The sequence below is a fragment of the Lissotriton helveticus genome, chromosome 2_2, assembly GCF_964261635.1.
Source record: "Lissotriton helveticus chromosome 2_2, aLisHel1.1, whole genome shotgun sequence".
Lineage (NCBI taxonomy): Eukaryota > Metazoa > Chordata > Amphibia > Caudata > Salamandridae > Lissotriton > Lissotriton helveticus.
This window is the reverse complement of record NC_136060.1, coordinates 41,442,829-41,467,306: the sequence shown is the minus strand read 5'-3', so window position 1 is coordinate 41,467,306 and position 24,478 is coordinate 41,442,829. Positions and strand designations below refer to the sequence as shown.

The window sequence follows — 24,478 nt, the reverse complement described above, 5'->3', positions numbered from 1 at the left end:
AAGTATAACCTGATTCTGACCATGGTTTGGTGCTATGTCGCGTGGCAATCGCATGAAATGCAGGAAGTGCCCACCGTGGTAAATTGTGAGAGTATTGGAAATGGTTCTTCCTGGGTTGCACATACTTGTGTCAGCAATTCTTTGCAACTATAGCCTTTTTGTTGTTAATTAGGGTTGTCCCATTACGCTGCCCAATCAACCATCTGTGTATCGAGCATCCCCCTAACTCCTATACTATTCCTGTTCTCTCTGGGTTAGTAGTCAATATCAAGTTCATATGCCATTGTAGTTGTGCTGCTGCATAATACAACTCATAATGTGGGGCACCCAGTACTGCCTTTTCCAAAGGGTTAGATCATGTATGCAACTCTTTTCCTACAAGTCCCCCATATCAGATCAGATAATACACTATTCAGATCTTTGAAGAATCCCACATGTAGCGTCCCTTCAAGTGCAGAAAGGTAATACAAAAGTGTGGGCAACAGCACCATCTTGGCTATTGCTACTCTGGACATTGCAGAAAGAAAGGGGGTATTCCAGAACATCAGGGAATGTCACTTTGTGTTACTACTCTACCCAGGTTCCCTTGTATGAGATCGTTATCAGTGTAGTATATATTGACTCCCAAACACTTGAAGATGTCATACCTTCCCTAAAGCCCAACTTCTAATTATCCCTCTCGTTCTGCTTCTGTTAATTGTCTAAGTGAGAACAAGCACAAATTTGGACATTTGAGCTTTAGCACAGACATGGTACCAAAATGATCCAGCACCTACATCACCTAAGACAGTTCATGCTGTACATTCCTCAAATATACAAGTGTGTCATCGGCGTATAGCGATATATTCTCCCATGCACCATTACCTTGTATCTCACACTCCGGACCTCTTTTATCTAAATAGGCCTGCAATAGATTCCATAGGCAAGGAAAATATTATCGGCAATAACACACGTTTGGTGCCCCTACCTATAATAAAAGAGTCAGAGATTTCTCTTGCTATACAGACCCTGCCCTTTAGATTGGAATACTGCAGACCTATCAAGCTCCTAACTTCCAAACCAAAAGCAATCCTTTCCAATACCTTCATCAAGTAGGACCCTCCCAGGGTCTCAAATGCTCTTTCGATGTGATGTGACATTGCTTGAGGGTGGGATGAAGGGGCCTCTTTTGGGGTACCTTCCATAAGTCTAAATAATCATCTCAGGTTTAGAAATGTGTTCCTAGCAGGTATAAAACCATTCTGGTCCAGGTGGACCAGGGCTTAAAATTAACCAATTCCCAGAGCTAACCTACTGGCTATCCCTTTTTCAAGGATTTTGCTGTCAAGATTAAAAAGTGATAGTGTTCTGTGGGAGGGCACATCAAGTGGGTCACAACCCTGTTGAAGGAGAACCACAATCAATGCCTATCTCAATTTCTCTAACAAGTCATTAGCACCTTTAGCGTCCTTGAACAGCTGGAGAAGTTTCTGAACCAGTTTTGTTTTACATGTGACATAGAACACCACAAGAAAACTATCTGCACCCGGTTTTAGCACGTGCCTCTGATCTTCTGTATCACAACCCTTCTCTATCACGAGCAGTTCATCCAATGTAAGTTGCTGTAGCAGATTCATCTGTGGAAAGGGTATTCTGCCTCTATAAGAATGCAAGAAAGGTCCTTCCGCCACATCTGTGGCCGTGTATAGGTCTCCGTAGAATTCCATGAAAATCCTAATAATGTCGACTTGTGTTTTGAAAGTCTCAACTCTTGGCGATGTTATGGCTCCTATTGAGGTTCTAGGGGTGTGAGCATTTAAAAGCCAGGCCAGCGGTAGCCCCAACTTATCTCCCTCTGCATGCTGATGTGATATTTATCACCTATAATCGAGGTATCACAGTCTACTCAAGAGGTCTATGTATTCCGTTACTGTGTTCATCAAATGCTGCTCCCACCCTCTTCACCTCTGAGTCCCTTATTTTGTACTCCAAATGCAAAATGTTTATTCAGTGTGTACTTTATGCTGTAGGTAGACCTGAAGCCAAGGCGAGAAATCACAACCCAAATGCATCTAATTAGACTCTCCTTTCGGATGCTGACCCCTCTTTTTCTGAAAAATATTCATCTATATGCAAACCTATGATTTCTCTAAATTTGAGGTCCTGTAGCACCTGGGTGTTGAGATAATTGCATGTAGAATCATGTTAAACGTACCTGTGTGATCCTGTATCGGATCCTAGGTGTTGTCTGATGGCATCTGCCCAGCTCTGGTGTTCTGTAGTTCGGCCTCAGCCCCCACCTATTTACAGTCTTGTAATTTCTCGGTTTCACCATAGTATGTAGCCACCTTGCAAAGTGTTTTATGTCACTGTCCAATTGCCGTGGGGCCCAACTCTATGGTTCTCTATAGTAGGCACTCAGATATGTATATAAAAAGAACCCAATAGCTCTCGGTAAACTACCACTGCGGTAACACCCCATGTATCAGATGCTCGCCCGCATAGAATTACACACTACGATTGTTCATCTATATCCTTCACTGCAATCCTTCAACAATTAATAGCCAAGGTCGCCACCATTCTTACCCTTCGCTTCCTTAATCGTTGGGGTCCATGCATGTGTATCCATTGAAGCGAGGGTCTTGTTGTGTTCCCCTCCTGCAAAAAGAATGCTACCTGCAGACTGTTCAACTCAGGGGGAGGTGGCCTTTAATGAGTCCCCCAGAAGTCGGGAGACACGCGTCTCTCCTCTCCCTCCAGACAGTCCAGTAATCACGGGCTGTGTGTGTCGTCGCAATGTTACTCAAGTGTTAAGGAAGAAGGCAAGGCAAGCTAAATTCACTCTACCTTCCTCAAGGAATCAGTGTTGTGCTTTTGAGTAGAGGTAAAACCACTGCTGGTTTGAAGCATGAGTTAAATGTACTTGCACAGAGAGTGTGGATTTAGAGAGAGGAAAGGCAAAATAGTACATTGGATGTAAGTGATAAAGATTGGGGTCTGAAAGAGTCTGATTTGATTATAGGAATGTGTTCAGCAAGAGAAGTTGCTATGAACTGTGAAAAGGAAGCCTGGTGGGCTTGGGGTGCTGTGGGTTTGAAAAGAAATATGGCAGAGCAGAGGGTAACAGGTTCAGATAATTTCAGATGTTTGTGACACTGGATATCAAATAGGTGACAAAGTCATTGGCTGATAGGGTTGGGTCTGTAATTAAATGGTATGGGGGAAAAGGGGTGTGTAACTGTTCAAGCAAATCTCGGAGTCTGTTGTTGAAGAGATGGTGATGTACGTCTGACAGTAAAATAATTTGACATTGTTGCAGTGGATAGTATGAGTAGTTATTGTTTGTATTCCTCCGCAGCTGCTGCCCATTGCATTTGCACTATTTGTGTAAGATGACATTCATCATGGTTTTGAGAGCCCTAATGTATGGCAAGATCCATGGCAGAGGGTCTCAAGAAGGTACAGGTACACAGTTTCTAGTGATTATTAAAGTGAAAAAAGTGTGGAGTTAAAGAGATCAAATGACGTACTTTGTAGAAGAGGGATCCAGTTGATGCGCAATTGGCGAAAGAATGCTGGGAGAGAGTTGGGAAGTTTTTCCTTCTAGAGATAGTAATGTAAATAGTGGGGAGGGGTATATGTTTTAAAAAAAAAAATAACTTTCTTTATTGCATTTTTCTGGCATACTTCGCATATGTAAACAGTTACATCTCATGGACCACCCCAAACAATAAGTAATACATTCCCTGGTCAGAGGCTAATGATCCAATACGGGTGTCCACTGAAGTGAGTATTAAACCATCAATCAGCAAGAACATTTATCATTATTAATCACTATAACTTGTAAATAAACACCCCCCTCCCCAAACTCCCCCCCCACCGGGTCCACCCATCTCGAGGTCCAGCTAACATCCAGTCAATTTGGGGTTTCCTCCCGATTCTCCCCTTCTCTGGGGGACTCTGTTCCCTCGTGACTATCTCCAGTGGCCACCGCCTGTGTAGAGCTAGGGGAACTTCCCCCTATCTCTTGGACCATTAACCCCCAGGCCTGCAAAACCTCCGGGGGTTTGGCATCCCTCCTAGTACTACGTATGTGTCCCTCCTCCGCCAATGCCCATTCCTTTCCTGTCTGCTTTTCAGCTTGCTATTAGTGGCCCCTGTTGCATCAGCCAATGGATTGCTATTCGCCCCCTAGCCGTCACGAGTCCCAATACCAGGAACTTCCTACTGGTTTTGCGTTTAGCGTCTAGAGGAATCAATCCCAGGATACAAGTGCGCACCTCCAGGGCAACCCTTCACCCCGTTATCCTATGCAGGTCCTCCAGGATTGCTATCCAAAATCCCTGGATCGTCGGACATAACCAAACCATGTATACAAAATCTGCCCGGTCATAGTGGCATCTGGGGCAACTCGGGTCTCTCAAACTGTCAATGGTGTTTAGGCGTTTGGGTGACAGGTATGTCATGTGAACCATATTGTATTTTATCTGTTTAAATCTATTGGAGACTTCCACCTTGCGCACTCCCTCATGAATCTTCTCCCACTCCCGCAGCGTAATCTCCTGCGGGCTCACCTCTTGCCATCTACCTTCCACCCTGAGAGGTGTACCTGTCCTGTCCTTTCTTAAAGCCCTATACAAGTGTGTGACAAGTTTCTGCCCTCCGGCCATAGTAATCAATGTGACCAGGGTGTGTGTGTGCTCCAGGACATCCGGGAACGTAGGCCATAGCTGTCGTGCCGTTGCCGCTATTTTGGCATATTGCAGGAATTGTCCCAGTCCTAACTCAAAGGAGTCCATTGCTTCCTGGTACGTAATGAACCGCTGTTCCGGGTAAAGATCCGATAGCATAAGACAGCCTCCCGCCTTCCATTTGTCAGTAGACATGACGCGCTCCATGTGCGCGAAAGGCGGCATCAGCCAAAGGTCCGCCTCTGGGGTGAACGGTCTCACCTTGATAATTCGCTTAACCACCCTGGCCCAGATGGCCGACAACAATCTGCCCAGTGGGGGGCATTGCTTCTGGTGTCCACCCGAGTGTCATAAAAGTGCGCCCAGCTGTCGGTCCCTGTAAGTGTCAGCTAGAAGCGAACGTTCACATGAGGGGTCCGTGTCAAGCCAAGCTACTGCGTGCTGTAATGGGGACGCAAAATAATAAAGCCCCTTCTACCCCAGATGCGTTTCATGACCTCCAGGTTAGCCCGACAGCGCTTGCCATTCCAAAGTAATCACAGGAGCAGCGAATCCAGGTCCTTGAAAACCTAGTGCGGGAGTTCAAAGAAGGAGCCTTGCATTGTGTAAAGACATCGGGGTAGTACCACCATTTTAATAAGGGCAATCTTCCCCATCAGCGAAGCGTATTTCAGAAATCAATACTGCCTCGGAGACCTCCGAAGATCCTCCCCATATTATGCTGGTAAAAAACTTCCCTGTCCCTACTTATCTAGATCCCGAGATAGCGCAACACATCGGGCACCCATGGGATCCCCATCTCGGGGAGTTGGACTCCACCCCGATCAGCCTTTGACCCCACCAGGTACAGTTGGGATTTGGCCCTGTTGACACACAGTCCAGAAACCTCGGCAAATTGGCCCAAAGCCGCCATCAACATCGGAAGTGAATGGGTTGGCTCTCGCAGGTTCACCAGCGCGTCATCTGCATACAGTTATATAACATGTTCCATGGCTCCAACTCGAATACCCCTCCCCTGGAGGACCCCACGAAGATGGGACGCCAATGGCTCCATCGCCAGGGCGAACAGCAAGGGGGAAAGTGGACACCCCTGCCGGGTCCCCCTGGCTATTGAAATGGCATCCGAGACATAACGTCCCGTAGGGACCCTTGCCATCGGCCGAGTATAAAGGAGTTTTACCCAATTCACAAACCCCTCACCGATCCCCCTTTTCAACAGCACCTGCCACAGATATTCCCACCTGAGCGAATCGAACGCCTGTTCGATGTCCAGAAATACAGGGTATTCTGCTCAGCTCCACCCTCTAGGGATTGCATGACGTGGGCCAGGCGACGGATATTCCGCAGCTTGTTCCTACCTGGAATAAAACCAAACTGGTCGTCATGCACCAGTCGTCTAAGATATGGAAGCAGTCTGTTCGCCAAAACCTGACTTATGATCTTCAGATCGACGTTGAGCAAAGAGATCGGCCTATAGGAGGCCGGGAGCAGGGGATCTTTCCCCGGCTTGGGGAGCATCACAATCAGCGCTTCACGCATGGAGGCAGGTAGTATACCAGTCTCCCCAGCTTCCAGGACGATATCCAGGAGCCTAGGAACCAGGGTTCCCCGGAATTCTTTATAGAGCTCCGCCGCCAGGCCATCCGCCCCAGGGGATTTAGCCGTCTCCAAATGCGCGATCGCCGCTCTCACCTCCTCTCCCCGAAAAGGCGCCCCCAGGGACTCCTGACTATCCGGGTCAAGGCAAGACAGGTCCACCTCGGCAAGGTGGGCCTCCAGAGCCTGCGGGCAGCAATGGTCTCGGAATATATTTTTTGGAGGTGTGCGGCAAAGACCATGTTTATCTTCTGTTGGGTATAGACCACCCGACCCTGAGCGGACTTAAGGGCTAGTATTGTGGTGGGCTGAGCCTCCTCCTTGATCAGGTGCGCCGGTAGGCGTCCTGCTTTGTCTCCCTCAGTGTACCAGCGACACCTGCTCATGGACCCGTTATATTTGCCCAGTGACTCCCAGAGCTCCCCTGTCTTCTGTCGTTGTTCTGTCCATTTGGTCGGTCCCTCTGGGTCTGTGGGAAGGGCTGCCTCCAAAGCCTTTAAGCGGTCCTCCTATTGTGTTAGGTCCCGCTCCAACACTCTCTTCTCCCCCACCTCTGTAGCCATACATATTCCCCTCAGCACCACTTTCATTGCGTCCCATTGAAGCCTCTGCTTAAGGTAGCATGGGCCAAGGCTTCTTGTGGATCTAAAGGCCAAAGTCAGAGCCTTAAACTCTATCCTCCTGACCACCGGGAGCCAATGTAACTGCCTCAACTGGGAGATTTGTATTGGACCTGATTCCCAGATTTCTCATGGAAACAGCCAGGATTTGGGGAGGGTTCAGCTCCGCGGGCCACCAGAGATTAGATGGCGGAGATAAAGCCTGATTAAAGAACAAGACCTCGGTCTGATCAGAATTCAGTTTTAAACACTTACCATACATCCATACTGAGATATTCTTCAGGCATTCCTTGAATTTATTGAAGGCTGCAGCAGAGTATTCTTTAAAGGAAAACACCAGCTGTGTGTTATCTGCATAGGAGACTACCTTCACGCCCCTAGATAAAATAAGGATTGCCACTGGAGCCAGGTAGAGATTGAAAAGCAGCGGGCTCAGGGCCGAGCCCAGTGGCTTCGGTAAAGATGAGAATGGTCTATGAAAAACCTGTTGGGAGTGGTCTTCGAGATAGGACTGAATTCAAGAAAGCACTGCCCCATACACGCCTAGGTGGCTTAATCTCTCCAACAAGATCGGTTCTGCGAGTGTATCGAATACTGCAGACAGGACTAAAAATATTATCATGGCTGAAGCGGCACCGTCCATGGTCGCTCTCACTGATTCAAAGACTTCTAAAAGAGCAATCTCTGTGCTGTACCCTGCTTGGCATCCCCATTGAGAATCATGAAGGAGGACATTAGTTTCGACAGTCAGTAAGCTGTCTCTGAACCACCTTCTCTAGGATTTTGGCCGGAGCTGGTAGCAGGGAAATAGGTCTAAAATTGCTGAGCACTCCCGGATCAGCATAGTTTTTTTTTAAACAACTGCAGCAAGAATGCCTGTTTAATGCGGCAGGAAAGATACCAGATTTCAAGGAGTTCCAAACCCGTAAGGATTGCTTATTCCTTTTGCGCTAACAACCTGTTTACACTTTAGCTGTGCTCTTGGCTAGATTATAATAATTCCCCCGATATTGCCACCACCCTACCAGCTGGATATAAGCTATTAAAACGGGATAGAAAGGGACAGAAGGGAGGGGGTATAGCTGTCCTATTCAAAGACAGTTTTACCTGTGTTTCCGAGTCAGTGGGCAAATTGGTGAACATGAGATCTTAGCATTTTCAGTGTCCAATGGTGAGCACAAACTACTCGAGGGAGCAGTAATTTACAATCCCCCTGGATACAAGGCAGGTTTTAGCACCAGATTGTTGTCCCAACTATTTCCCCCTTGCATAAAACAAACACTTCCTAGCTATTGGCAATTTCAATGTTCATTTTGAAAATTCTATAGACCAGCTCGTCAAACACTTAGAAAGCGATATGCAGATACTGCAGCTAAAATAATGGATTAAAGGGCCAACCCACATGGCTGGGCATACAGTAGACCTCTTGTTATCCAACATAGAGACTATTAACGTTTCCGAGGTTACACCTCTGTCTTGGACTGACCACTCCTCATCTCCTTCTCTTTCAACCTGCCAATCAAGCTAACCCACGTGACCACACCATCAGCAACGGTAAAAAGACCATGGAATCTTATCACCCCTGATTTGTTCGCGTCCCATTTCTCCCCATGTGAACCAAGCGTTGCCAAAACACTCTCTGCTCAAGCAGAGGCTGAACGCTTGCATAATGAGATTATTAACGCACTGGATCAGTGCGCCCCTTAACTAGAAAGCAAATCTAGCTGGAAAACACAAACAGAGAGATGGTATTCTTTAGATCTGAAAATATTAAAAAGGAGATGTAAATCTCTGGAACATAAGTGGAGACTATCCAAAGAAAGCAATGATAGACATCGCTATAAAGGGGAGCTGAAAATCTACCATAATGCCCTAAAAAGCGCAAAAAAAACACTATTATGCAAAACGAATAGTAGATAACTGTATTTCATCTAAAGAATTATATAAAGTAGTGAAGGAACTCTGTAAACCAACTAGTATGTTCCATACTTTGACTCCCTCAGCTGACAACTGTGAGCAAATTAACAGCTTCTTCACCGATAAAGTCTCCAAAAGCTACTCCTCCTTCAATAGCCAACCCAGTGCTAACAACACAGGTTGGGAAACAATAGCGCCACATCCTAAAGCACATGCTTACCTAAGCAATATGGCCCCTTTCTCAGAAGAATAGGTTGCAAAAGCCATGACCAAGGTTAAGGCAGGCTCTCCGCTCGACCCTTGCCCTCACTTTATCTTCTCATGGCTTGTATCAGTCTAGCCTGCATGTTACCCATATCTTCAATAAATCTCTTGATTCAGCATCATTCCCAGTTATATGGAAGGAAACCATTGTATTTCCATTATTAAAAAAGCAGGCTTGGAAATCTATAATCCTGCAAACTACCGACCAATCTCTCAACTACCATACTTGTCCAAAGTATTGGAGAGACTGGTCAATAAACAACTGGTCCATTTTTAAGAAACAAACGAACTTTTAGATCCTTCTCAGACTGGTTTTAGTGCTGCTAACAATACAGAAGCCACCTTACTTGCAGTATCATACAACATCAGATCCTTGGTGGACCAAGGTAAAACTGCTGTACTAATCCTTTTGGACTTAACTGCAGCTTTTGATACTGTATCTCACGAACATCTGCTGCGTATCTTACATGACAAAGGAACACATTCGAAAGCTCTTCAGTGGTTCAACTCTTTCTTCCAGTTCAAAAACTATAAAAAATGGAGTCCCGCAGGGGGCCTTCCTGAGCCCCACCCTTTTCAATGCTTACGTCTCCTCCTTAGCTGAGATTAGCAGAAAATGGGGCTTTAATATCTGCTCCTATGCGGATGACACGTAGCTGCTAATTGCATTTGAAGAAAAGCATTAAGATACCAAAAATAATTTAATTAACTATCTCACAGAAACAGCAACCTGGATGATGGAACACTGTTTGAAATTAAATGCTGAAAAATCCGAGATCCTGCTTTTCAGTAGAGCACACTTTGTTTGGGACAACACCTGGTGGCCCGAGCGCTAGGAGGCGCTCCAGAACCCAAGGGAGTTGCAAAATATTTGGGCATACTCATCAATAATGCACTAACAAGGCAAAATCAAGTTTGAGTGATGTGCGATAAAGCTTCGCTATGCTGAAACTACTACAAATACTTTTTTCATGGATGCCCTTAAACTGTAGAAAGTCCATTACACAGGCTTTAATTTATAGCAGACTTGACTCTGGGAATGCGCTCTATGTGGGCATGCCCGAGTATCTTTTTTCCCGACTACAGGTGGTCCAGAATGCTGCTGCTAAACTGGTTGCAATAAAAGCAAATACAGCTCGGCATCTGAAAGTTTGAGGGAACTGCATTGGCTGCCCGGAAGCCAAAGGGCAAAGTTCAAGCTTGTGTGTAATGCACACAGAGCGCCACGTGAAAGTGGCCCCTGCATCCTGCAAGATAACATAGAATTCTATACTTCCACACAAAATGTAGGATCTCACCATCATGCCCTCGCCAAGATCGAACGGATCAAGAAGGTTAGAGCAGGAGGTCGATCCTTCTCCAAACTGGCGGGCGTTCACTGGAACGAACTACCTTAAGACCTTCGCCAAACGGATTATTATTTGTCCTTTAGGAAGAAATTGAAAACATGGATATTCCCTAGAACATAGCCAAAGATACCTACTATCATCCTGGCTAAAGTCCCACCCTTTAAACTGGCCGCAATTGCCTTTTCCCATATAAGGATAACGCTTACCTAGCACCGTGATGTCCCTTGGAATGAATGTCATGCTTAAGAAATATAAATACAAATAAGTGGTCAGAGCAATTGAAGAAGCCAAGGACTGCACTGGGTCTTCCAAAACATGGTCCCTTTCGCCTGGTGAATAACAGATGATAATATATTTTCAGAATGTTTAGATGACTTCTATGCGCGGATATTCAATGAGTGATGGGGGAGGGGGGTTATTGGCAAGTGCTCTATTGAGGAAGATGCCAACTCTGCCACCGTTTGTGTGGGTGTGAGGCAAGGTCTGTATATAAAGTGCCAGCAGGGCTAGACTGAGACTCTATAATGGTTGTGAAGTGAAATTGAGGTTTGTGAGAATTGAAACGTTTAGTCCTATTGAATACCTGAAAGTCTTACGTTTAGAGGCAGAGTGTATAAATATAGCGTACATCCTCTACTGAAAAGTGTGCTATTGCTGCTAGCAAGTATGAATGCACTAGGGAAAAGTCACAGCCACACACATTATGCCAGTGACCTCCCTGTCCAGTCTTCCATACATTTGCCCCGCATTCAGCCTCCTCTGGCCTCTTTCTTCTCCATGAACACTGTATCTGCCACTCTTCCATGGGCACTAGTCTCCATGAGCAGAAGCAGTGGTTGGTTGCGATTCCATGGAGGTGGTCACTCTCCTTAAATGAAGACAGGGTTTGCTCTGTAGCAGTCTCCACAGCGCTAGCCTCCTCCCTTTCACCCATCTGAAGTTAGTGTGACATACTCCAATGCGCTGCCTGAGCATGCATTTTGTTTAGTTTTGATTTTGTTTTACATGGAGGTGTCCCCCTCCCTCTCTACTCCACTTAATGTTTCTTTTCATCCAACAGATGCCATTACTGCTACTTCTTTCCGACAACTTTTCTTTCATTCCCCACCTGATGCAGTGTATGTTCCAGTGATATGCCGGGATAAGGTAGCTAAGCATAAGCCGGGATAAGGTACCCTACTCAGCGCTGCTTTTATTTATAGTTCCCCCACTATCTAGTTATTTTAGCCTTTGTTTTGAACTAGTTGTGCTTTTAAGACTGTTTATTTAGAATTGTGTTTTAATTTTGGACTTGCATTCTGCCTACTTGCACCTCAGACTTACTCACCGTGTTTTTGTGTCCTCCTATCTTTCCTTCTCCCTGGTCCACCGCAGCAGCTAGGCTGTTCTTTAAGTGGAGGGAGGATCTCCTTCTTCTTCCAGGAAGAGGGCTCTTTACCCACTTCCGGTGTGCCATAACACGGTGGCCATCTTGGAGGTGTGAGACGCTTTAGTCTCCCTCAACTTCCAGGGCTTCCGGCTATATTAGAGTTGATGGTGCCGAAGTGCACAGCATAAGCCGGGATAAGGTCGCCTACTCAGCGCTGCTGGTGTTTATCGTCCCCCCCCCCACTATCTCGCTATTTTAGCCTTTGTTTTTAACTAATTGTGCTTTTAAAACTGTTTATTTAGAATTGTGTTTTAATTTTGGACTTGCATTCTGCCTACTTGCACCTCTGACTTGCTCACCATGCCTTCGTGTCCTCCTGTCTTTCCTTCTCCCTGGTCCACTGCCGAAGCTAGGCAGTTGTTTGAGTGGAGGGCGGATCTCCTTCTTCTTCCAAGAAGAGGGCTCTTCACCCACTTCTGGTGTGCCATTACACGCCGGCCATCTTGGAGGTGAGACACTCTAGTCTCACTCAACTTCATCCAGGGCTTCCAGCTATATTAGAGCAGAGGGCGCTGAAGCGCAGTGGACGTGCAATCACGCCTGCACCTGACCGGGGCCAGGGGCCACACCCCCCTGCCGTTTCAATACAAACCAACTCACTTCCTCCTCAGAGCAACTCTGGAGATTAAGGGGCTCCCCTAGCAAGAACTGTCTACACTCCATTTGCCCAACCATGGACGTTTTGAGCTGTTCACATTGTTCTTACTCATCACTCCCTCATCCTAAACCCGCCTGACCTCCACAGCCACCTCAGTTACAAAATGCTGCCCTTAAATTGAAGATCCTTACCCAAACACAGCACGCAAATATCCTTCCTGCTCCAAGGGGAGCGCCCCAATGTGCTGTTTCTTACGGAGACCTGGCTCAATAATGAGTCAGAACCAGATCTGGTGCAATGTCTCATACCGGGATACTTTGTCCTGAGGAGAGACCAGGAACTGGGGAGGGGAGGAGGCATTGCCATTATTTTAAAGGAGGGTTTTAAATATTGCATTGTTCCAAACATCCTACCAGATTGTGAAAAATGTTCCTTCTCCATCACGCTTACCCCCAGCCACACCTTTTCATGTATTCTTATATACCTCCCCCCTGAATCCCATGGACAATTGTTCAAAGCCTTACCAGAAATTTTCGCTAACCTGGCAAGCTCTCCTCCCAATTTCACTGTACTAGGGGATCTCAACTTGCATTTTGACGATCCCTCGGACCCAGTGGTGACTAAACTTATCCAGAATCTCCTAGCCATTTGGATGAAGCAAAGTGTCACTAGCCCCACCCATGACAAAGGGCACCTCCTAAACCCCATCTTTTCGAACTGCAGGGAAATCTCAGTAGGAGACCCAGTCCCAGTGCCATGGTCTGACCACTTTTTTGTCCCCTTCTCCTGGAATGTGCCAGAATCCCCCCTTACCACCGGCACGCCCAGAAGCTGGAAACGCTTTTGGTCCAACCATTCGTTGGACTCATGGAAATCAGCTCAGGAAAACTCGATACCTACTTTAGATTCCTGTCCTATTGTCGAGAACGACAAATTTAACCATTGGATGGATTCCTCCCTGGACCTGGTCATACCCAGGAAAAATATTCATAAAAAAAATAGGAATAACCCCTCTCCGTGGTACTCCCCCAAGCTGCAGGAGTACAAACAAACCTACAAGAGACTCGAGAGGAAATGGAGAAGAAACTACCACACAACAAGTAAACTGAAATACAGGGACTCCATACAAATGTATCAGACTAAAGTGAAGGAGGCAAAAGCATCCTACTAAGAGGAAATAATTAATTCTGTTTCAAACCCCCCGTGCAAATTTTAAAATGCTAAGCATCTTCTAAAACCTTCGGTGAGGGATGCCCCCTTGAGGGCTCGCAAGTACGGTGTGATGAACTTGCAGAGTTCTTCTCCAATAAAATCAAGGATATCTACAATTCCTTTCCCCACTGTTGATCCACTGTTCATGGAGAACTCTGTCCCAAGGGAGCACTCTCTCAAGGAAATTCCTTTGATGGATATGGACACGCCAGTGAACACTTGTGCATCAGTAAATTCTGGCTCCCCCCTGTGACCCGGCAGCCCCTCAATTCCTAAGCAAGTCTGGGGAAGTAGTCCTCCCTGTGCTACTAAAGCTAATCAACTCCTCCATCTTGATTGGACTAGTACCACGACTGTGGAAACACGCCATAGTGAAGGCGCTATTGAAGAAACCCAGCCTCAACCCCGAAATTCTTGGAAAACCCCGCTCTATTTCCCTCCTTCACTGGATCAGTAAAATGCTAGAAAAGCATGTTAATTCAGTTATTCCTCCTTCCTCGAATCTCATAACATACTTCACCCATTGCAAACCGGGTTCGGCCCTCAACATGAGACTGAAACCACGCTATTGGTAGTGGTTGAAAAGACCAAAAAGATTATCGACAAAGGGGGGATCAACAGCTATCATCCTCTTGGACCTCAGTGCCACTTTCGACAATGTATATTATGACATCATGAAGCGTAGATTGAGGAATGTCGGTCTATCAGGCGGTGTTATCACCTGGATGCAATCCTTTCTCAAGGATAGGACCTTCCAAGTCTTCGAAGGAGATAACATTTCAAACCAGATCCGACTTGGCTGCGGCATCCCTCAGGGCTCGTCCCGAAGCCCGACGTGGTTTAATATCTATATGAGCCCTCTGGCACAGATTGTCCTTCCTTTTGGGATAGAAATTGTCACCTACGCCAATGACACCCAACTAGTCGTGGCCTTAAATCATCCACAAAACACCTCGCCCTGCCTAGGCCCCATGCATGGAAAGTGTTGCCAAATGTATGGAATGCTCCTTTATTAAATCGAATGGAGAAAAAATGGAGCTCATGCTGCTGCTGCAGCATGGCCAAGATTTTCTTGCCTCCCCACCAACATCCAAAAACCAAATCAAAAGTCTTGGTATGTGGCTAGATCGGTCCCTCACTTTTGATCATCAGGCAATGAAACTGGCTGCATCCTATTATGGCATCCTACAGATGCTCCATAAAGTCCTCCTACTCCTCCCCTTCTCAGCAAGGAGACTTATCGTCCAAGCCTTGATACTCTCCCGCCTCGACTATGGAAATGCTCTTGGAGATCCAGGGGCGACCACAAACAAACTTCAAGTTATTCAGAACTGTGCAGCACGCTTGCTTCTTAAGATCCCCAACAGCCATTCCGCAAGACCAGCTCTGAAAACCCTGCAGTGGCTCCCGGTTGTGGAAAGAATAAAATTCAAGTCCCTATGTATTGCTTACAATTCTTTCTAGAGTAAAGGCCCCCCATCCTACGATCCATCATTTCCCTCTATCGTCCTAACAGATGCCTCCGATCATCCAGTCTCTACCTAGCCTCAGTTCCCAAAATCAATAGGAGGAGAAGTGGTGGCCGGTCTTTCTATTACACTTCTGCTAAGATCGGGAACTCTCTGCCCCCCCCATTCACGTTCAGGACCCAACCTCTTTTCCTTCCACAAACTTCTGAAACTTGTTTTTTTCAAAACCCCACCTACTAAGCTGGTGTGACCTGCCGGGTATCTCTGCTAGCGCTAGGACGCCTTCGGGTAGCCATGCGCTCTATAAATATCCTTAACATAACATAGCATATGGAACTGATGCGGGGATGATCGCTGAGACCAATTTTGCGGTGTAATGGCATCAAACCATGGGGTTGAATATTACATCATGTTAGAGGTGCCTATGCTGGTATATTGGTGGATGTAAATATATGAGCTTGCGCTACTGATGAAAATAACGGAGAACATAAATAAATATGAGAAGTACCTGAGTGCAATAGGTGTGCTGATCTTTGCAAAGAAATCTAATAGCCAAGCCAAGATTAAATCAATCTCTACCAAATATAGATGAAAGCTGCACCCATATCCTGGGTAAAGGCCTAGACACAATTGGACTTCTGATGCTGAATGGGAGGGAGTTCCAAAGCGTGGTAGCACCCACCATAAATCTTCTGCTTCCCCAATGGGACTTAAAAACTCTTGGGGAGAGTATCACTTTTGCTCCTTGTGATCTCAGGCCTCTATTAGGGGAGTACCATGGGTGAAAAACCTGGGTGTGGTCATAGATCAATGACTTGACTTCGAAGCTCAAGTCAAAGCTGTGTCAGTTCAGAGACCTTAATATAGGAGTCTTTTTATATTCTCTCTCACCCATTTTTTGAGAGACTGTTCTACTGCAAATTTTGTCAGTAGTTCAAAAGGAATCTAGGACTGGCAGAGCGTTAGTGTACTCTGACCACCCATTTTCCTTGGTCCTGAAGAAAACCCGGCAACTTCCGTTAACGGGTTGAAACATGTAGACCTTTAACACATAGATACACATGGTCATAACAAACTATAACTGTATCGCTCACACATTTTTAATATTGTCCAGTAGTCTAGAAATAAACTTTATTCATCATAGTCATACCAGGACAATTTTTAACCCTTTTTTCTGCACCTTTCACACACAATAACCCGCTCCACTGTAGTTCAGGTGTCGAAGCACACCCTGTTGGCATTCGGCTTTCAGGGTGGACCCCGATGATGAAGCATGTCACCAACTAGGTTGGTGAGTGAGGGGTTTATTATAATCCAAGAAGGACTTGCTTCTCATCCACTTTTTGCCCACCCAGATCGCTCCTTCAAGCTTTTCCAGGTGATACTCCTCTTATGTTTATTGATAGTTAGACTGGGGACTAGGAGTACTCCCCGTTCACTCCAGTTGTGAACAAATTCCCTTACTCTCTCTTATGTTTATCTATATTCACTGATTAATCCTTTCTGCCTGGTTTCCCGTTCTGCTAGCGCCAAGACACCTCTGGGTAATCGTGCGCTGTATAGATTTATAACATAACATATCATAACATTCTGTACTTAGAATATCATTCTTTAAATAGAAAAAGAAAATATTTAGACTTTAGGAGAATTATCCTTCTACTACTAAGGCCACTCATTTATACTGATTTAGGAAATGGATTGGAGAGAACCTATGTCCCCATATGGTGGCTGGGGCACCACTTCCATCCGGCCTCCAATCCTCTCCACTCCACTGAACTCCAAATTAAGCAGCCACAATCAACACCCGAGTCAGATGTGGGCAGAGGATCCTTAACAGTGTATGATAAATCAGAGCACCAGGAGGGTGCTATCAAAACTCCTCTGCATCCCAATAATAGGCTCAGAGAATACAGACAAATCTCCTTCCTACCAAGACATGCAGACATGCCCAGATGGGCGATTCCCCGAGGTACACGAAGCACAGGGAAGGGGGTCTCCTCCCTACCAGTACAACATGTCATACCTCTTGTTCCACCGCCAAGTTAGACAATATGCCTAATCAGTGCTATTTGATGGAAGCACGTCGGTCAAATGGTTACCAACCTCTGGGATGTTCTTGCTACCCCAATGTTAAAATAAATTTTTTGCCCTCTCTGGCAGCTGTTGGGGACGTGGGTCAGTGACCTGTTTGATCACTGCTCCACCAGGAACTTGAAAATAGTCCATTACCAACGATGTTTTAGGCAAAATTGTATTCTTCAGTACTATTTAACTTACCTTAAGTCAGATATACCCTTTGTTCATGTCCAATGTCACATTCTAGTATCCACCTATCCCCCAACCTTCCCTCTCTCTGCCTGTAAGAGTAGAAAATGGTGATAGAAGCATTCGTTAGCAGAACAAAATTGACCTTTAGACTGTTTTTGAAGTGCCGGGTCAGATGGAACAACCATTGGTCTGATATATTGATTCACAATGGTATAGCTTTACTTGTGTAAACTACACAATGTGAATGTTATATTTAAACCTTTCTGTAGTTTATGCCTTTTACCAGTCACGGCCGGCATAACTTGCGGGTGGGGGAGGTGAGAGGGTCACAGAGGGGGCGATGGGGGCAGGGATGTTGCGGGGCAGGGGTTCACGGGGGCTGGGGAGTCACTGGCATGGGGTTAATTTAGTAATAATTAAAAAATTAAACTTACCTTCCAGCCGGCCGGGTCCCGTGTAGTCTCTGCCCTTGCTCTCCTGACTCCGGAAGGAGCAGGAATCATCCAGCCAGGGTCCCACCCCTAAGCCAATCACGATGCTGCAAGCAGCATTGTGATTGGTCGGGACGCCGCCTAGCCAGGGGCAAATGGACCGGGCATGATCTCCATGTAGGCTGCATTGCAGCCTGCATGAAGCAGACCCGAGTGCGCATGACTGGTTTGGTCGGCCCCAAAGGGTCAACCAAACCAGTCATGCACACTCCGGAGAGGACACACCACTTCTCCCATGCCCAGTCCTGCTCGCAGAGCAGCCCCGTGCAACCAAACCCTTCTGTTTTCACACAATGCGAGAAGCAAAAACATAAAATGGTATTACCAATTTATGTTTCTGCTTCTCACGCTGAGAGAAAGCAATGGGGTGAGCAATGGGGTGAATGCTGCTGCACGGCTGCTTTTGAATATACCTAGAGGTCAATCAACCTCGGCAGGAATCAGAGCACTGCACTGGCTCCCCGTACAGCAGCTTGTGGAATTCAAGGCCTTATGCCTGGTTCATAAAGCATTGTACGGGGGAGGGGCTAAGGATATCCCAGAAATGTTTATGCCCTATACCCCCGCTCGCGCTCTAAGGTCCAACAATATGGGCCTTCTCCAGATTGATAGGATTAGGCGAGTAAAATGGGGTGGAAGAACTTTTTCAAACTGTGCAGCAAAGTAATATAACAAAATGCCAACAGCAATGAGATTCCAGTTAAATCGACAATCTTTCAGGAAAGATCTGAAAACTTGGCTGTTTACTTCGATCTCGATCTTGCTCCTGTAACATAGGCTGTACCACTTCCATACACACCAGCGCCAAGACGCTGCGGCATTCGAGCGCTATACAAACACATATCCTATCCTATCCTATCCTATCCTACTCTCCTTCGCTTTAGTGGAGGAACCGCCCCTGCCTTTTACAATTGTCACAGTCCCTTTTAAATCGAGCTTAAAATACATGTTTTTCAGCCTCCGACCACCTGACTACCAGTTACAATTCAGGGACAGAATTTTAACAAGGCCCAGCTGAACAGAAGGATTCAGTGAAATGGAACCCAGTAATTCTTAGGTGACATAGCACTCTACACCCCGCTCTCCAGTGTTCAGGTCCCTAGGTATTCTCCTGGCCACAGGAGCATGCAAGGCTGCTTGGGTGAGATTCCCAGGTACAGAACAGAACAATGACATCCGAATGGCAATGCTTGCACGATCATGCTGATGTCAACTACAGTCCGATATTCTTGGAGCAAGGCCCAGCTGCTGATGAAATTCAGGCGAACACCACTATCAAACTGTGATGGAAAATTGGCGGGATAGTGGTATAGATAAGGCCTGGGTCAAGGTGATGTCTGAATAGACCCTTAAGTGTGTAAAGTTATGCAATGCATTTACCACTTATTTATCTGTTAGGATTAGGGCAATTATGATATTTGACATTTTTCTTGTACTTTTGTTCATGCTAGATTAATCTACGTATGCAGTGCACCTTTAATACACTTTGTTAAAAACTGGACTGACTGTTGCACTTTCCCTCTACACACTTCCTATACCACTTACGTACACCTGACAGGTTAGAGTGTATTTTAGTTGCTTCAAAAAGTGTTGAAAATACAGGCATACTCGCATGGAATGCCAACATTTTATAATCCTGTGAGTGGTCTCTAAATCTGTATTACGTTCCCTGGCCACTGCTCTCACACTTTAACGAATCAAGTAAAATTATATGTTCATGTAATATATGCATACATCATGGAAACCGTGGTAGCTCTCGTACCAATACTACATATCTTTTCACACTTGTGAATTATGCGTAATGTACATTTGAGTTTATGCATTTCAAACGTCTGCCAAAGAAAGCATATTAGAACCCTAGAGAATATTTTGTAATCAGCTTATATTTTAACTGTTTTATTTTGAAACTGTGAAAAGGTGTAACATTGGAACATTGCTGCAATTCATCAAAAAAAGTACATTTAATAGTGACAGAGACTGTTTAAACGGCGTTTATATTGTACCTTGTCAACAATCCCGTGCCAAGCCATGGGTGAAGAAATTTGTAGAGAACTGATTTATCCATATGTTTGGAAGTGCTGAGAATAGTCTAGGAGAGAAAACATATTTTTTATCAGCGTTTTTTTCACTCAATATAATCATATTTGGGTAATTACATGCTAATGTGGACAATGTTATGACGGGAGGCAGATTCTGGTCCATTGCCTACTAATGAGCAGTTGTGCGAAAATAAAATCACCATTACTGGGACAAACGATATTTCCCCAAAAATTCCTGCGATAATTATGGTTGTAGGTCTTTTGGTACTACATACAAGATTAGGGTAGTAGTGGCCCAAAAAAGGGGATTTATCGTACTTTGTAATATTACAGTAATTAGAGCTATGCTTAAAACATGAGAATAATTACACAAATATGCTCAATGTAAACAAGAAAACGGAGGTGCTACTACAGTTCCAGCAACCTACTAACCAAGGTTGCACTTACACATTAACTGAGTTCATGTGTTCTACATGCAGGATAAAGGAACTAAAAAAGCACTCTCCAAGAAAGTGACAACACAGTAGTGGATAGTGGTTCGTAGAACACGATACACTGTATCCTTCTTATAGGTTTCAATTCTCCACTTATCAGTACATTCCAAAATCCTGAATTATGAAATTCAGTTACTGAAAAACAACTTTTTCCCTTTCCACTCCAATGACATCGATAAGTTCAGATATGAATCCGTTTCCACAATGAACACAGTTTTTTTTTTATTTGGTTTATTTCGGAAACAAGCAGAGCCTTAAGAAAGAATTCAGCCAACATGTGGTTCATCAATCATGACTTTTTCAAGACAGGTAAGTAGAAATGCAATTGATGTAATGTAGGTATTTTCAAAACTCCGTCACACTGGAATCATCCGTAAGGGGAAACAGAGTTTACATCGCATGCGATACATCGCATGCCATTACAAGGAGGTTGTTACAACTACTGTGTTATTACATCACGAACCATTACATTGCAAGCCGTTAGAACGACTTGCTGTAGGGGGCAGAAGGTGTTGGAATTACAATCCAACACCTTCCCTGCTGTTGCACAAACTGGAGTAGCAATAGTAAAGTATACTATTCCCAAGTCCAGCGCGCCCCCTACAGCAAGTTGTCGTAACGTATTGCGATGTAAAGGTTCTCGATGTAACAAAGCAGTCAATGTAAAGACCATCCTGTAGACTTTAATGCCCGAGCCCTCTCATTCCAAACGTTATTTAAACCATTGCTTCTCCTGCCGCCCTTGTTTCTACCACTTGGTAGACACAGGCCATCAGAATGAAGGTCTGTTAATTACCAAACTGCTGATGAAGCTACCCATTCACGTTCAATGGTAACTTTTCAAACACTCTGGGACCCGACATTGGGTCCATTGATAACTAATACTGTGGCAATACCAAATGCAAACATAAACACTCTCAGACACTTTAAAGATGCCTATTTCGAAGTGGAATATTCTGCTAAAACAGTGTCCACTGATTTAAGGCTGAAATGGGATGATTGCGAGTAAAATAAAGTGCAGCAATAATGCCACAAAATTTCAATATTTGTGCCACTAAAATTCAGTTTTTGTGCCGCTAAATGTGCAAATCTATGCCACAATATCCTGGGGGGGTCTGGTTAAGGAATGTGATATAATCACAAGCGTGGTTCTGGCATACAACCAACAGCTAGTCAGTACATGGTCAGAGAACCTGTTCTTACAGCCGATAGAGAAGGAAACTGGGGGATGAATACTACCACTGGCCCACGGGGGATTGCAGTGGTACCTCATGAAGGACTACTCGCAAACACTTGTAGGGCAAGTTATAGATTGTACATAAAAGTAGGGGACTGGATACCATGCATTGGCTCCTTGGGTGGGGAGCTTGTTGGGGAAACCACGACATCTCTGTACATAAGGCTATATCAAAATGTTCTTTTCTTTTACTTCATTATGTGTTTATTCGCTCCTCTTACGTCATGGCTCCTTAATGGTGTGCAATTAATTGTATTGGGAAACAATATTTGTTGCCGGTTGATATATACTGTACAATGGGGGGTCAGCTGGGGGCACAAAGTGGGGTAATACACACCAAATATTGTCCAGAGACATAAACAGTTTGAATGCACCAATCGGTACTTTTACTTTTCTGAAACTTAACATGTTTGACATTGCATTTGTATCTCATTGTGGGCGCCTAATGTGTTATATTGTTGAAAAATGAATACAGAAATGAATCACAAAAACTTAAAGACAGCACCAAAAGTAGAATCTGTAACTAAGCAGTGAATCATGACATGTGAACCAAACATTCAGAAACCCTGCTTGGCTCTTGTTCCCAGCTGCTTTGTGTGAGAGTTAGCCCCTTCCTCCAGGAAAAACATATTTCACAAGAAGTGGAGCAGGCAGTGTAGGGCTCATTGTATGGTTACTCCATAACGTGCCAGAGAGACCTAGGTATCGGGTTCACCCTCAAGCCCTATCTGCCTTTCCCAACAGAGGTGTACCTTTGTACATGTTTGCACACTGGATTAGCAGATAAAAAGCAAATGTTAGAATTTGAACTATGAATACCACTTGGCTTTATAACAAAGGAGATGAACAAGCATCTGTAAAGTCATTTGGTCTCAATTTAATGTGCTACTGCAAGTAAACATAAATGATATTTACATACTTTGCATTCATAAATGCTGTTCATCACATTAATCCCGTCGGTGCTGGAGTGCGAGGGTCGTGAATCTCTGGTCCTCACACTGAATTCTTATAATCCTTCTGGTAGCCTGAATGTCCCAGACTTGTTGCAGAAAAACTAACAACGCCACCATGTACAGTATGGATCCTGTAAAGTGAATACTTTGCAAGGGCTAAAGATGACGATTCATTGAAGGAAAACCAAAGGGTAGCAGTAATGAAACTGTCACTTCCTAGTAGTCCAAGGGCAACTCAGGTGAGCCTCTCATTAGCAGCTAGTTGTTCAGGTACAGGAACATTCGTATCTCCGATCTGCGAAGATGAGCTGCAATCGCGGATATCACTTTCATGAATACACAGGGACTAAGTTAAGGTCGAAGGACAGGACAGAGAATTGGAAGTGCCTCGACCCTATGACAAACTGGCTAAAACCTCTGTGAGTCTCCATGATTGGTTCATAAAAGTATACCTCCGCAATACCATGGATACTATCCAGGCTCCGGAATCCAGGACCTGAGCCAACAACAGCATTTTGAAGTTGTTCTTCCTGAGGAAGGTGTTCAGAAGCCTGAAATCCAATAACAGCCTCAAACTCCCATCGTTCTTCGGGACCAAGTAGTATGGAAAGCAGCATCCTGTCCCCCTTTCCACCTTGGGAAACACTTCCATTGCACCCTTGGCAAGCAGTGCCGGGACTTCCCTGGACTCACAAATTAAAAACGCAACATATGGTGAAGTTGGTTTTTAAATTGCAGTTCTGAAAATGACTTTTAGATAGTACAAAAAAGTTTGTCCAGGCCGTCACATTCAGTTGCTGTTAGAGTATTTAAACAGACTGTAGCCCATTACATCAATTAGTCAGGACTTTAAGCATTTATATGCTTTGTCATTCACTTTTTAGAAATTACATGAATCCACATTAGTACTTAAATCAGGTAAAAGTGGATACGTATAAATTGATACTCATTATAGAAAAACATGTTACAAGACGTAAATAAACTAAATTACATGAATCAACACTGAGACAGAAACAATTAAATTGCAAACAACAATACACTACAGTGATTGTGTGCAATGAAACCAGTCTTAGATTTAAACACCAGTCTTAATTTGAAAGGCAGCAACTAGGCAATCTTTGGCAGTCAAGTTGTCTAAAATATTCATGGTGCAGCTACGCATGGGAAGAAGTGCTTGCGCCTCGTAGTTACATTTTACAGCATTTCTACTAAGGCTTAGAAGTCCTTAGTACAGTGCACGACGTGTGCCCAGGGCCTGTAAATTAAATGCTAATAGTGGGCCTGCACAGCGGATTGTGCCACCGACGTGAGGAGCCCTTCAAATGTCTCAGCCCTGCCACTGCAGAGTCTGTGTGGGCAGTTTTAACCTGTCATTTTGACCTGACAAGATAGCCTATTTATCAGGCCCAACCCTTCCTTTTCTATTACATATAAGTCTACCCTAAGGTAAGCCCTAGACGGCCCCAAAGGCAGGGTGCAATGTATTTAAATGGGAGGACATGTACTTTTAAGTTTTACATGTCCTGGTAGTGAAAAACGATTACATTTGTTTTTCACTACTACAAGGCCTATATCTCTCATAGGTTAGCAATGGAGCTGCCTTGTAACATTTAACAAGTGTAACTTCCAATTGGGAAAACATAGGAAAAGTAAGTTTAGTGTCTCTGGACTCACAATTTAAAAACACATCTTTTAATGAAGTTGGTTTTTAAATTGCAGGTCTGAAAATTGTATGAAAAATAAAGTTGGCATTTTCTTCCTTTAACCATTATGTCCTTCTGCCGGTCTCTGGAATATATATATAGGATGGGCGACAGCTGGGCTTTTTGCAATCCCTCTAGACAGCTACACACAAAGGGAGCTCAGGAGTGC

At 44.8% G+C, this 24,478-nt stretch overlaps 1 protein-coding gene across 2 annotated transcripts in view; it reads right to left on the bottom strand.

Moving 5' to 3' along the window:
- Positions 1-24,478, bottom strand: part of CYP4V2 (cytochrome P450 family 4 subfamily V member 2) — a 278,398-nt gene that overhangs the window by 94,395 nt on the left and 159,525 nt on the right. For both annotated transcript variants that reach the window (XM_078678088.1, XM_078678087.1), the window contains exon 3: positions 19,887-19,972. In XM_078678088.1, the coding sequence (XP_078534214.1) occupies positions 19,887-19,972 (86 nt within the window). The remainder of the gene's footprint in view (positions 1-19,886; positions 19,973-24,478) is intronic.